At 44.6% G+C, this 15,522-nt stretch overlaps 1 protein-coding gene across 1 annotated transcript in view; it reads left to right on the top strand.

The window, feature by feature from the left end:
- The window catches only part of CSTF3 (cleavage stimulation factor subunit 3), a 163,359-nt gene that overhangs the window by 15,924 nt on the left and 131,913 nt on the right, over positions 1–15,522 (top strand). Inside the window, exons 2-3 of the mRNA XM_063944484.1 lie at positions 10,685–10,786; positions 10,900–10,995. Of these exons, the coding sequence (XP_063800554.1) occupies positions 10,685–10,786; positions 10,900–10,995 (198 nt within the window). The remainder of the gene's footprint in view (positions 1–10,684; positions 10,787–10,899; positions 10,996–15,522) is intronic.

Below are 15,522 nucleotides of genomic sequence, written 5' to 3'. Positions count from 1 at the left end.
CCATGCTGTTGACCAATATCTCACATGGAAAGTGACCATGTTGTTAGCCCTGGCCTCGGCCAGGCGATTGTCAGAATGGGCGGCTGTGTCTTACAAAAGCCCATATTATAATTTTCCATTTGAACAGGGCAGAACTGGGACTCGTCTCCAGTTTCTTCCTAAAGGGGTGTCAGCGTTTTCACCTGAAACAACCTATTGTGGTGCCTGAGGCTACTGGGGACTTGGAGGACTCCAAGTTACTAGACGTTGTCAGGGCCCTAAAAATAAATATATATATATATATATATATATATATATATATATATATATATATATATATATATATATAGTTAGGACGGCTTGCTGTTTATATTGTATGCACCCAACAAGCTGGGTGCGTCTGCTTCTAAGCAGTCTATTGCACGCTGGATTTGTAGTACAATTCAGCTTGCACATTCTGTGGCAGGCCTGTCACAGTCGAAATATGTAGATGCCATTCCACAAGGAAGGTGGCATTCATCCTGGGCGGCTGCCCGAGGAGTCTCGGCATTATAACTTTGTCGAGCAGTTACGTAGTCAAGGGAGAACACGTTTGTAAAATTTTACAAATTTGATACTCTGGCTAAAGAGGACCTGGAGTTCTCTCATTCGGTGCTGCAGAGTCATCCGCACTCTCCCGCCCGTTTGGGAGCTTTGGTATAATCCCCATGGTCCTGACGGAGTCCCCAGCATCCACTAGGACGTTAGAGAAAATAAGATTTTACTTACCGATAAATCTATTTCTCGTAGTCCGTAGTGGATGCTGGGCGCCCATCCCAAGTGCGGATTGTCTGCAATGTTTGTACATAGTTATTGTTACAAAAAAATCGGGTTATTACTATTGTTGTGAGCCATCTTCTTAGAGGCTACTTCGTTTTGTTATCATACTGTTAACTGGGTTCAGATCACAAGTTGTACGGTGTGATTGGTGTGGCTGGTATGAGTCTTACCCGGGATTCAAGATCCTTCCTTATTGTGTACGCTCGTCCGGGCACAGTACCTAACTGAAGCCTGGAGGAGGGTCATAGGGGGAGGAGCCAGTACACACCATGTGACCTAAAGAGCTTTTTAGATGTGCCCTGTCTCCTGCGGAGCCCGCTATTCCCCATGGTCCTGACGGAGTCCCCAGCATCCACTACGGACTACGAGAAATAGATTTATCGGTAAGTAAAATCTTATTTTTTTCTCCTGGGTTACTAGATGGCGAGCAGAGCAATTCAATTGTTTTTTTTAAAAGCTTTTTATATACAGTAGTGCAGCAAATTCCGTTGCGCTTTACAATTGAAAACGGTGAAAAAACAATTAACAACCGCGGTAAAACACATCTGGGTAATAACAGACACAGATGTAGCAAGGCACGTGTAATGCCTAGAAGAGGTGATACATAATGCAAGAAATAAAAACTAAGGGGTCTATACAATTAATCCGACAAGTTGGAAAAACTGCATTTTCCCACTTTAAGGTCTAATCTGGATTCTACCTATTCAAGTCTGTTGCCATTTTTCTGACTCTTTGGAAAACACGTGGATCGGTGGATGAACCGCGGATCCACGTATTTTGTTGAATATGCGGGCGTGTCCGACAGGTGTTTAGCCCATTTTTTGACAATGCCGATTCGACTTAAAAACACACACACACAAAAAAAAGGGTCGCCATTGTGAAAAACGGGCTAAACAGGTTGACCGCAAATTAAATAGTGCAGTGTCTGATCCTCTCCAGAGAGAATCTGACCCCAATTGTAGTGTTCACTCTAGGAATTTTTTAGGGCAGGGTGCTGATCACGGGTAGGGCACATTTTTCATTCGTGAGGGCACATTTTTAAGTTAGAAGGGCAAAAATAGGTACATACTATATCGCTTGGTGCGCCCATTCCTATAGGTGAAAGCATGGACAGTGCGCACCGGAATTTTTTTAGGGGTGTTGTTTCGTGGGGAAGGGGCATGACGACATAATAGTACTAAATAACATTATACCACACAATAGTGCCGCTCATACACATTGCACCAGGTAGAATCTCCTATACACACTGCGCCAGGTAGAGCACGTTCTACATATTGCGCACACTGGAGAGAGCACTGGGGCACACTGCACAAGGGAGAGATAGCAGTTGGGACAGTGCTGGGGGGCAAGGGGATTAGGAGCAGGTAGTACTGTAGTCAGTGTTAGGGGTATGGAGGCATTAGTACCCAGGATACCCACTCCCCAATTACCTTTTAAGATCAGCTCCTCTCTGAGATGTGTGTATGCTGGGCACTATGTGTGGACATAGGATTGTATGTATGCTTGGCACTGTGTATGGGAGAGGTGGGGTGTATAATGAGCATTATGTGGGTATGGAGGGTGTAATGGGCACTGTGGGGTGTGTATGCTGGCAATGTGGGAGTGTACATATGCTGGGCACTGTGTGGGCATGAAGGGTGTAGAATAAGCACAGTACGGGTATGAAGGGTGTTATAGGCACCGTGGGGGTGTACATATGCTGGGCACTGTGGGTGTATAATGAGCACTGGGTGGGTATGGAGGGTGTTATGGGCACTGTGGGGTGTGTATGCTGGGCACTGTGGTGGTGTGCATATGCTGGGCACGTGTGGGTGTATGTTGTCCACTGTGGGGGTATTGGGTGTGTTTATGTTGGGCAGTGTGGTGGCATGGGTGAAGTAAATAATGGGCACTGCCCCAGCCCCGACCATTTCTATCATTAGCCGAATTACGCCCCCCACCCCACTCTGTTAGTTGCTTACAAGTTTAACTTTGGCTACATGCGGCTGTACTCCATGGGGACAAAGTTAAACTTGTAAGCAACTAACGGAGCGGGGTGGGGGGCGGCTGTACTCCATGGGGACAGAGACATGGCTACAAGATGGTGAAGCTCAGTAATAGATGCATTGGGTGAGGGCGCGCGTTGCTCACAAGTGACATACAGTATCTACCAGAACAGTCTCCCAGCCCTGCCGTACCTTTAGTAACAGCAATGTTACCCGCTGTCAGTAGGTTCCGGAGGGCGGAAGCAGAGAACCTAACCCGTTCCAGCGTCTCCGCTATTTTCCAAGCGACCTCGCACCAGCAAACAAGTAGTGTAGTCAGTCCCTGGAGCAGCATGCGGGCAGGGAGGAGGGAGGGACGTCTCAGGCGGGCTTCGATAGCGAGACACTGCAACTGGATGGGGAGACGCTGCCGGCACCGATTGGATGATGAGACGCTGGCGGCGATTGGATGACGCGGCGCTGCCGGCGGTGATTGGATGAGGAGGCACTGGCGGTGATTGGATGAGGAGGTGCTGCCAGCGGCGATTGGATGAGGAGGCGCTGCTGGCGGCGATTGGATATAGCAGCGCGTATTTTGCGATCACATGGGGGGAGAAGTGACAGCGCGGCGGGGGGAGAAGACAGCTCTTAGCAGGGCGGGCGCAAACGGGCAGGGCGCATTCTGTCACTCAAAAAAGGGGCAGGGCGCAGCGCCCTGCGAAAGAAGCTTAGAGTGAACACTACAATTGAATACACCACTTAGCGAGATATACGTGTTTTGAAATATCATCTAAGGCACACTAAGGGGGGTGTTATTCAGTTGCCGGTGTAAGAGTGATGTGCTGTTCTGGAATGGCACATTGCGCCCCCATAGAGGTGCAAGGGAGAACTTGAAATGTTGGCACTTCTGATTGCTTTTCAGAGCAGACAATGTACAGTATAGCTCTTTCCCATCACTTTTGTGCCCAGGCAGATCATTATTACCTTCTGATTAGGATCTATGAGCTGTTGTCCAGCCGGAGTGGTTAATGCAGTCAGGCAATTACCACATGCCCCTTTGTTTTCATCCTTCTCTAAAGACATCCTGCTGGATCTAGGTTTAAAGGAAATTTACATTTTTGGACACTTGCTCCTACCCTGACACTTCTGCTTCTTAAATCAGCGATTACCAACTTTTTTTTTTTTTCAATTAAACACCTGCCTATACATCTGCCAATTAAATAATTTAGTAATGCCAGCAGGTTATTGTATTGCCATTTGTTATAATATTATGAGATTGCATATTGTAAGTTAAAATTCATTAGATTTGAAAAACCAAAACTTCCCACTGCGTGTGTCTAGACTTCCTCTGACCTCTAAATTTCTGTGACCCTTTTATGCTGGTATTGTGATACAGGTGTCCTGACATACTGGCTAGGAGGCAGCTGACTTAGGCTGTATCCCAGGTGGCTCATTTGTGGTAGGCCCTACTGTTGAGATGTGAATTGCAGAGCCCCTACTAGACAAAAGGGGTCTTCCTTTATTAATACTGGGCTGGTGTTCTGGGGCATGGGTTTGAGTGCCATAGAAGATATTCAAAAAACATTCTAAATAGTTTTTATACTATTGTCTAGGTGTACTCCAATATTAGTGAGTATTCATTTCCCCACATTAATGTGTTGTGCCATTCTTGTTCTGCTGACACTGAGTGGTAGAGACAGTATGCCATGTTGGCACAATATAAGCGCTGCAGGTTATAGTGGTGATGCCTGGCCAGCGGCATATTGTACCAAATGTTATTGCCAGAAGACTCTCTAACTGCACCTGCTCACTTATTGTTGACAAATGGTTTCTGCGGGCATTAATTTAAATTATGATGCGTTGGCTTTTAATGGCACTGTGAGATTGGTACCCACAGTGACCACACTCCATTCTTCCTTCTGTACCGGAGAATTGCACTGGACAATTTTAGGAAGTACATTTGTCCAAAGAGAAGATTGGCCTCATACTGTACTTGTAATTTAGCATAATGGTAGAAACTGGGCAGCAGAATGAGTTGGAGACAGAGCCTATAACACACCGAAAGACCAGCTCTCTTTATGTGTGAGTCCAGTTCTCCTTTTCTGAGGCAATACAGTAGCTCCTGTTCCCAGAGGCGTCTCTTACCTAAAGGGCACCCGGTGCGGCACCCCTGAGTGTTTATGTGCACAGAAGGCGCACGTTCCGTAAAGGGTACGTGGCTTTACGTCCCAATACACCGTTTTCTTCACATGGGGGGTCCTGGAAAAGTGAGCTGCGATTGGAGACTGCTGTGCTGCAGTGCCGGCTCCAACACAGTGACAGGAGTCCTGTGCTGGAAGTAATGCTTCAGTGCAGCACACGGCTCCTGTCAATGAGCAGGAGTCGGCATTTTTGTGTCACCCCTCTACGAGTGGCACCTGGGTGCAGGCAGCACCCCTCTTGTGACGCCATTGCCTGTTCCCATTCACAGATGTGTATGGGGTCTGTGCTGCTGGATCATATCCATGTGTACTGTAGCTTTTGACACTAATTTGGAGTACTGACAGCGTTTTACATGGCTTAGGGATTCTTTCATACGGATATACACCATGTTTGGGAAAGGTGAACAGGGCAGATGTGCAGGTTCACAGTTGGACAGTTCTAAAGCTGCACATAGACATACTGTAGGTAACCAGTATACCACAGCTTGGGTGCAATTCAATTCCGTCCTGGGTAGGGAGGCCAATCCCGGGCCGTTTTTTCAATCCCGGGATTCGGGATTGATAAACAGTCAATCCCGGGATTGCAGTAGGGACCAGTGAAGGTTGTAGGGAGCAGCGCTGGAGAGAGGGTGTAGGTAGTGGTGCGGGAGGTAGGGAGGGTGTAGGTAGTGGTGCGGGAGGTAGGGAGGGTGTAGGTAGCGGTGCGGAAGGTAGGGAGGGGGTAGGTAGCAGTGCAAGAGGGTGGGTGTAGGTAGTGGTGCGGGAGGGAGGATTTAGGTAGCGGCGCAGAAGGGTTGGTAGCGGCGCGAGAGGGAGGGTGGGTGTAAGTAATGTCACTTACTATTAGGCGGGTGGCCGCGGCAGCCATGGACTCACTGAACGTGGGAGCATTTCAAATGAAGCGCCGACCGCCAGCCAACCAGAGCTGGCGGACCGGCAGCCAATCAGGGAAGCGGTCGCAGCAGTGGCTGCTGATTGGCTGCTGCGGCAGCTTCCCTGATTGGCTGCCGAGCCGCCAGCTCTGATTGGCTGGCGGCCGGCGCTACATTTGAAGTGCTGCCACGTTCAGCTTGTCCATGGCTGCCGCGGCCGCCCGCCTAATAGTAAGTGTCATTACTTACACCCACCCTCCCGCACATGCGCACTGTAATCACTTGAATCCCGGGATTGGAAGCTCCAATCCCGGGATTCAAATCCCGGGAATTTTTGGGCCCAAATCCCGGGATCCTGACGATCCCGGGATTGGCCTCCCTAGTCCTGGGTATTTAGCACCTGGGCTAGGTGTCCTGAAGATTTCACACCGCAAATATACCCCTTTCACACCGCAAATATATCCCGGGATATTGCCGAGTCAAGCCAGCTCGACCCGGGTCGAGGTGCAGTCTAAAAGCACCACTTTTGAATATCCTGGGTCGAGTAACCCTGCATTTCAACCCAGTATAAAAGCAGTGTTATACACGGGTTGTATCCGGGTCAATGTGCACTCTAAAGTGCCAACCCGGGTTATTCAACCCTGCATTCATGTAAACATGCTGATTGGCTGTTCTTTGTGTGCCTTGATGTCAGCAGCCTGAGCCCTGCTACACAGGAGAGAACAGAGAGCATTAGCAATTAGAGCTAGTAAGAATTAGGGGTGAGGCAGAGATTGCTAGGCAGCTGTATACCCCTCAACTTATTAAAAGTACAAAGAGGAACCTTGCTGCATGCTAATCACGCGTGTGCCCGGAAAGGGGGCATGGCCTATATGAAAGGGGGCAGAACCGCAATCACAAGCCACACCCCCTTGTTCCATCACTGAGTGGGCATGTCCAGCACACTCTGAGCTGCTGGCATGCCACTGTTGTCACCTGTGAATAGACGCTGTGTGCATGCGCACAGCGTCTATTCATCGCTGCAGGAGCCTCCCAGTTTCTTCTCCCCCCCCCCCCCCCCCCTTCCCCACTGTGGCCCACGGGTGGGACAGTCCCAAAAGAACAGGACTGTCCCTTGAAAATCGGGACAGTTGGGTGGTATGTTACTGGAACAGTTAACCCCTTTTTTTAAATTGAGAACTTGACACTGAAGGGGATAAAGTTGCAGTTGTGTATAAAAACATAGCTCTGTTAGCCATGATTCCTTCAACGCTGTGAACTGTCCCCACCCTCTCCTTTTGTCCTCTTCTGACACCTCATCTTTCTGAGCCAAAAAAAGTCCATTTAAAATGACATCCATGGTGTCTTAATTGCTGACCCGGGTTGAGTTAAAAGGAGCCAACCCTGCAATAACCCGGGTTGAAAGTGTAATGTGAAAGGGCCTGACTCGTGTCCGACCCGGGTCGGACCCAGGTTCAAAATACCAGGTCGGACCCGGGTTTGCGGTGTGAAAGGGGTATCAGTTACTTCCTAACACTACCCCTAGGGCTGTACTTATTGCTGATCTCTGCTTGCACCCTCCCGAGGTATGAGCACAAATCTGCGCTAACTAGGGCTTTGGTGCTGGCCGCGGGGGCCACTTAGCACGGGAGAAGCTACTTAACGCAGCTAAAGCCATGCGTACGTACGTGAAATAGTGGCTATTGCGGAAATTAATTGAATTGTTCCCAGGCACATAGCCTGGGAGCTGAATTCCTGTGAATGAATGGAATCATCCCCATCTAGCGCTACAGAGTGCAGCAACTAGGGATTGATATTAATTTTCAGGTCACATTATACAGGGGGAAAATAAACAGCAAGGCAGGCATGCAGATAGAAGCATGCCTGTCTGAGCAATCAGACTGGACAAGCAAAGTGCTATTAGAACAAAAAAGACCCCATATGGATCGATTAAATTCGGCAACAGATGAATAGCGCCGGGAATTGGCTCCCGACGCTATTCAATTCAGCTAAAGTTGTCGAATGCCCGGTTCGCCGACTTAATAGGTAGTTTTGTCGGGAGAACCGGCATTTTCCGACTTAACTACCCGCAGCGATGCTGATTCCCGACAGAATCAGCCTCGCGTCGGCCGTGCAGCAGCACTTTTGTCTGTTTTCTTCTCTGGCCCCCTGGGGGTGAGAGAAGAATTCCCGACAATTGCGGGTAACTAGTAGCTGAATTGAATAGCGTCGGAAGCTAATTCCTAGCGCTAGTCATCTGTTGCCGAATTGAATCGACCCCATAGACATGGTAAAAAAATTACTAAATGAAATGATGGAAAATAGATTATACTAAGTTATCATTTATTGGCCATCTTTGGTGTAAAACAATTAGTTGCATAGGCTCCTCCCACTGTTTCATTCTTTACCATTGCTGTGACTGCATCCGCCACAATGTTGGTCGGTAACGTGCGCAGACAGCTGGTGAGAGGTGTCTGCTTATGTTGTCCGTACATCAATAAAATGATAGCTACTCTCCCCTGAGCTTGCAAGCTGTTGGACGGTGGCCTAAGGGGTCGATTCAATTCGGCAACTTATGAATAGCGCCGGGAATTAGCTCCGACGCTATTCAATTCAGCTGCTAGTTACACGCAATTGTCGGGAATTCTTCTCTCATCCCCGGGGGATGAGAGAAGAAACCCGACAAAAGTGCTGCCTCGCGGCCTGCGCGAGGCTGATTCTGTTGGGAATCAGCCTCGCGCCGGGGAGTTAAGTCGGAGAATGTCTGTTCTCCCGACAATTCAACCTGTTTAGTCGCCGAGACTGGGCCATCGCCGACTTAACTGGAGCTGAATTGAATAGCGTCGGGAGCTAATTGAATCGACCCCAAAGTGTCTCAAGTACCTAGACAGATGTGCAGGCCTCTATTTCTTTACTTCATGTCTGTCCTTACCAGTGTAACTGCTATAGAGTATTCTTATATTTATTCTTGTTTCTGGAAAATGATCTCGTGTACAAGAGCTCCTGAGATGGAACTTGAGTACTAGGAGATTGCTAGGCATCAAGGATGCTTGACATGGTCAACTCTGGGTATTCAGAATCTGTATAGATGTATGCCTTTACTTCCCATTGTACATCTGTATTGCTCTACCTACAAAACGCTGTGTGACATCTGTACCACGTGCAGATTTAATCAGTGATGGGCCTCCGTGTTCTGCTGTGCGCATATAAACCAATTATGGCAGGCTCAGCATGTGAATGACCTGTGCACCTATGTGGCATGAGGGACTAGGCATGTCTGACTGTGATATGCCATTCTAGACTGTCTCATCGTGGTCAAGCTGCTAATTGAATTGCCACTTTCTGGTGTCTAGTTTTATACTAAGTACTATTTATTTTTTATGTGAATTAAGTCTTACTGGAAAAGCAATGGGGCTGGTGTATCCCAATGTATCCTAGAGGCAATGTAATTAGTGGCTTAGCACAACCCACAGTGGTGCACGGAGAATGTGATGCTGAACTTACCTTCACCACAGTTGATTTGGCCCTGTAATGTGCTCTGATATTGCAGGAAGACTGCACAATACTCTGACTGTCCAGCAGACTTGCACTGTTTGGAGGGACCCTGCACCCTGCCCGACTATTTAATTTTTTTTAAATGCCAGAATACGCCTTTGCCTTATGGAGACACCCCGCTGAAACAGCCTGCCCTCTGATGTCCCCGGGCAGTAGTATCCCATCGGTGGGAAAGGCTGTGTGGTTTAACGTTCACCGCTGGTGAATGGATGGTGTCTATTCATAGTACAGGTAGAGTTTAGGGGCAGCCCTGCATCTCTCTAAATGCTATCCATGCTACCAAGAGTGACAAATTAAAGATGTCGCAAGGCCACTCCTCCTCCTCTTCAAGTGCTGATGCCCCTTTTGGGATGGCGCACATAAGTGCACTACACCGATGGCACCCTGCCACTGTTCCTCTACAGCATTGGTTCTCAAACTCTGTCCTCAGGACCCCACACAGTTCACATTTTCCATGTCACCTATCAGGTGCACAGGTGTACTCCTTACTCACTGACACATTTTAAAATATCCACAGGTGGTGGCTATTTCACTTGTGATCCTGTGAGGAGACCTGGAAAACATGCTCTTTGTGGGGTCCTGAGGACGGAATTTGAGAACCTGTGCCCTAGAGAACACTGTAGTCAAGGCATTAAATGTTCACTGGCACAAAAAGGTTGTGGTTTAAAGGCTAATTACATTTTATAATGTTTCTAATGAATGCTTCCTGGCTGGGTTGTGTAGGCACTACCCTTAGAACCTCTTTAGCGGAGATTAGAGTTATGCTGATACCGCCACTACAGTTAGTCACCATAATTATGCTCTAACAAGAATAGTTAACATGTTAGTGCATTGGTGGGTTGAAGCGTTGGAATGATAGTGCCATTCTGGCCAGTGGTGCAGGGATACAACACTGGGTTGGCCTGCTGCAGTATTTGAGGGGGTATACAAGGCAAAGGGGTATTGTTATTAATAAAATAAATTCTGGCAATTTCAATTCAAGCATTATCAACGCTTTAAGGAAAATTCCCCACTTACATGTGCCAGCCGTCTGCCCCCCCCCCCCCCCCCTTCCCCAATCCCTTAGTTATAGCTATCTGCTGAAGCTTTAGTGACTGCTTTGCAATACATTCGTCCTTGTTGACATTGCTTCTAAATCTGTCCTAAGAGTAGCAACTTGACACTTAATATTTTCCTTTATATTTTTGCTTTCTCCATAATATGAGGATCTTTGTGTATATAACTGTGCATTTAAGCAGCCAGTACAATTTTATAATATATTTATTCTTTCTTTCGTTATTTTTTTTTATTTTTTTTTCTCATTTGATTCACGAAGGCTGCTGAGTATGTTCCAGAAAAGGTGAAGAAAGCAGAGAAGAAGTTGGAAGACAACTCTTACGACCTCGACGCTTGGAGCATTCTCATACGCGAAGCACAGGTTTAGTGACATAGGATTACATTCCATTCTCTCTCAGTCCCGCTAGCGGCATTATATTCTAAATTGTCTCTCTAAATCCATAATACTATGAATGCTGTTTATCCAAATTCTAGAACCAGCCTATAGACAAAGCACGGAAGACCTATGAGCGGCTTGTGGTCCAATTCCCAAGTTCTGGCAGGTTCTGGAAACTTTACATTGAAGCAGAGGTTAATATTTTTCTATTTTATTTCTGGGTATTTTCACACTGCTACACATGGCAAATGGTATTACCAGTGGGGACAACACAGACAGGGCCAGATAGTTCAGGTGTAATAACCATGTCATTTAGGGTTAGTCATAAGTGAGTTTTCTAAAGTGTCACCGTACTGATGATTGTTGCATAGCGATACTGCAACAACATTAAAACATTTTAATGGTATGGAGTGCTTTTAGACTTTTATTTATTTGTCGTGTCAATTTATTGCCTCCTGTGTCATTTATTTAGATCTTATTACATGTTCTGTCCATGCCAAACTATTTTTGAATGGTATCCCGAATACAGTAGGCCTTGCTTTCGGAATAAAACGTTATTAATGCCTCCATATGTGTAATCTAACATACTTTACACTATGTTTTTAATGTAGTTATTACATGTATTATTGCATGGAAGAGCTTTAAGTGTCATGAATAACCCAATGTTCCTCTTGCAGCGTTCGTTTTAGCAATATTAATCCCACGAAACAGCGGAAACCAGAAAACATTTAAAAATAAGTGTGTGAGTACAGGGAACCTTTTCTGTACGTAATGGAGACATACGGGATGTGCTGCATCCATAGTGATGGCCATTAAAGTATGCTTTTATATTTCACATTGCTGTTACTACTATAGAGGCTTTTTGTATTCAGTTTCCTTTTGTTTCCAATATTAATGTTGCATATACTGTAACATGTACTGTATGCCAAAAAGAACCTGTACTGGCAAATGTACAATATTTGGTAATTAATGTGACTGCACTATCTTATGTGAAGGTCAGAAGTGTAATGTGTTATTCTCACACATGTACTATTGTAAAAGTATTGTCACCGATAATGAGCATTCATACATGTATTAATCTTGATATTTACAATATAGAAGGGAAATACATTATAAGATGGACATAACCCTTCATGTGCTGCTCCGTGTAGTCATCCAGTGCATGAACACCAAAGGCTGCTCTTTCTGTTGTGTCTATATACTTGTGTGATTAAATGAGTTATAATTTAAGTGTCTGTATCTTCTAAAACTTTTTTTTTTTTTTCTACTCATTTTGTTTAAGTATATAGGGGTGTATGGTGAATGGCTGGGGATTGCTAATATTTGTTATAACTTTTGTAGATTAACCAGTTTACACTTTATAAGTAAAAATTAGTTTACAACTGTGGTACTACAACCAAGAGACTATACGTACTAGCACATACAAGTGGGCTGCAATCCATGAATAACTGCATCCAAGACTTATAATAATAGGTATAAATTGCTACATTGGTAGTAGTACCTCTATTTAGTTACATTTAGAACTACTTTGTGTAATGGCTACCTCTCCCATGTCCAGCACATCCTTCTCTGTGACGACCAAAGTACCCCCCCCCCCTGCATTTGTCTACTTTTTTCCTCCCAGAGTCTGTGTCTCTGTATCATAGCTATTCTGTCTCCTCTCATGACTACCCTTGCTGCCATACTCCACCCCATTTGCCCTCTGACGGGCTGTTCTTCTGCCACTGCACTGTTTGCTTTGATATTGCACAGACAGGAAGTGAGGGAATATGAGCGCACTTACTCCCTGAGCCCTGCAATCTGTCTAACTTGTCATGCGAGCACTGCACTCAGATTAACAAGTGGATGAGGCTAATAAATTTGTGGGGCCGCAATAATGGCAGAAGTGGGCTGTAAAGATGATTTAGAATTAGCAACCAGATAAAAGAAAAAAAATCTTACTTTACCCTGTATTGACCACATCATTATTGATGTCTCCCTTTTGGTTAAACAACCTCCTTTTAAAAAGGCATAAATCAATGTTCTTAAACTTTCATAATTAGCCCCAGTGCTAGCAGTCTGGGCTGGATACTGGGTCTGTTTTGCTTGTTATAACCATGGCTGCCTCTATTAGAGATTGGTACGATCTGACATTTAGGATGTGGGTGTCTATAGAATGAATGAGGTTTTCCATTGTGCTCCCTGCATAAATTATTCAGTACCCATTTCCATTCTACATTTCACAGTAAAAAAAATAAACCTCATACCTCTTATTTAAAACAAAAGGTAATTTAACAAAGATCACACATTTCCCCCACACTATATTTTTATGTTTCTAAAAAAAACTGGTTTCTGGTCAGACATAATCCAATATCCGCTTTTTAATCCGGCGCCAAAAGAGAAAATGCCTGAATGCATTTGTGGGTCATACACATGGCAATATCTGATTGGACAATTATACTTTGCATATTACAGCATGATGCAGAATTTATCTTTTGAGCTTTATCTAAAGCAGGGATTGCCACCCATGGTCCTCCAAGCACGCTAACAGGCCAGGTTTTAAAGATAGCCATACCGCGCACATGTGGTTACATAAAAATAACTGAGGTACTAATTAAGGGGGACATGTACTAAGCAGTGATAAAAGTGGAGAAGTGAGCCAGTGGAGAAGTTACCCATGGCAACCAATCAGCATTGACGTTACATTTATTATTTGCATACTGTAAAAGTATACAGAGCAGCTGATTGGTTGCCATGGGCAACTTCTCCACTGGCTCATTTCTCCACTTTTATCACTGCTTAGTATATGTCCTCCCTAAGTCACCTATACTCAGTTATTTTTATTTAAACATCTGTGCTCAAGCATTGTTATCACTAAAACCTGGACTGTTAGTTTTGTCTTGAAGACTGAGGATGGGAATCACTGATCTAAAGTGTTGGAAACTAGATTAATTTGAATTGTTGAAGCTGTTATCATTGCTTAATTGGCACAAAAAAAAACACATGCTAGGCATACCTATGGCCTCTGACTTTTCTATGCTGTTATGCCTACCCTTTGATAGTTTTCCCACATCCTTGCCACTAGACCATACTATTGTATGGTGCCAAGTGTATCACTCATTAGTGAGATTGATAGGAGTCTACTATGATGAGTTATAATACAAAATGTGAGCTCTACAAAGTAGGTAACATTTTCAAAATATGCAGGGAGAGATTCAATTCCCCAGTCCCGTCCCCCTCCCTGCATCAGTGCACACCTGCTGCCAGCTATTCAATTGTTTCTGCTGACTGGTGTGCCAATATCAGTTCTGCTCACGTCTTTTGGCTTGCAGAATGTGTCCCCCTTTTGGTAACCAAACAGAACTGTTCACACTATGGCCAATATTTTAGACTGGTTTAGTAATTTTACGTAGCTAAACACAGTACTTCTGTTCGCGATCAGCGCAAGAAAACAATGGATGCCCAAACAATTTCGTAGTGCCATGTCTAAGGTAATGGGGGAAATGCAATTATGAGCCACCCGTTAAACAATTGAATCGCACCCGTAGTCTTATATTACAGATTATTGTAAATTTGTCATTGCTATTAGACAATTACAAAGAAAAGTGTAGAACAAAGACAGGGCTAGAATGCCTTGGATGTTTAGCTGCCAGTCTATTAAAGTACATTAGAGCCATGCTGTAACTGTATGTATACAATGGCAGAGAGCAATTGTTCACATTTTGTTTGGTAAATAGATTAAATATTTAACTTTCATCGTTTTGTCATTTTGCTTTCATTTTACTATTCCTTTTTCCCCTTCCGTTTTAAATTATTACTTTTAATAAACGTTTGAGTTCAGTGGTCAATTTTATACTGATATGACATAAATTCTCTCCCCTCTCCTCATCCAGGAAAATGTTGTTGCATGTGAGTAGAACTTTGTTATAGCAAATTAAAAAATACATTTTTTTTTAAGCTTCTGGTGATTGATAAAAATATGAACATCTTCCATACAATGTTTGGAAAGGAAATGGGAAGTGCATTACTTTACCTGGTACTAAGTGATGGCAGTATTAAGCTGAAATATTCCATGGACATACTACATCCTAATTATTACCCTTCATTGTATGTAAAGGGGGTATTTTTATTCGTTATGTACCCAGCCGCTTGTACTGTTACACCACTGGAGTGCTGTTTATATAAAAGTATTAAGACACTCATGAATGTAGTTAATTGAAAGTGTACAATTTAAATGCTTGCTGAAGAGCATATCATTCATGAAGACTGATCTTCCACATTGCAACAATACAGTTGCCTTTTCTAAGATCTGCCCATAAGGGTAATCATTGGTGCTTTTTAATGTTAAAAAAATTATTTTCCTTGTAATGCTCAGTGCCAGTCATCCACAAATGGCTAAACTACAGAGGTTATCAAGGCACCCTAACTGTCCAAGTATTAAATATATCCATGCTTGGCCACAGGTGACTTAATTGGTACCTCAGTCACTTTGATTTAACCATCTGTGTTGGGGCATAGATATATTTAAAAACTGGGCTCTTATTATGCCTTTAGGACAGAGTTTGGGAACACTGGCTTAACACCTTACTCAGCTGAGAGGAAAAAGACACCCCCCAGGAGATATATATTGTGACTTCTTTCCTTCTGTATCTTTTTAAGAATGTTTCCAAGCTATCCTATAAAGCATAAGCAGACTACACAATAGGAGCTATACATGGTTACCATGGAGTATTTCAGGGAAA

This window comes from Pseudophryne corroboree, chromosome 11 (assembly GCF_028390025.1).
Source record: "Pseudophryne corroboree isolate aPseCor3 chromosome 11, aPseCor3.hap2, whole genome shotgun sequence".
In the NCBI taxonomy this organism is placed as follows: Eukaryota; Metazoa; Chordata; class Amphibia; order Anura; family Myobatrachidae; genus Pseudophryne; species Pseudophryne corroboree.
This window is presented reverse-complemented; position numbering and strand designations above follow the sequence as displayed.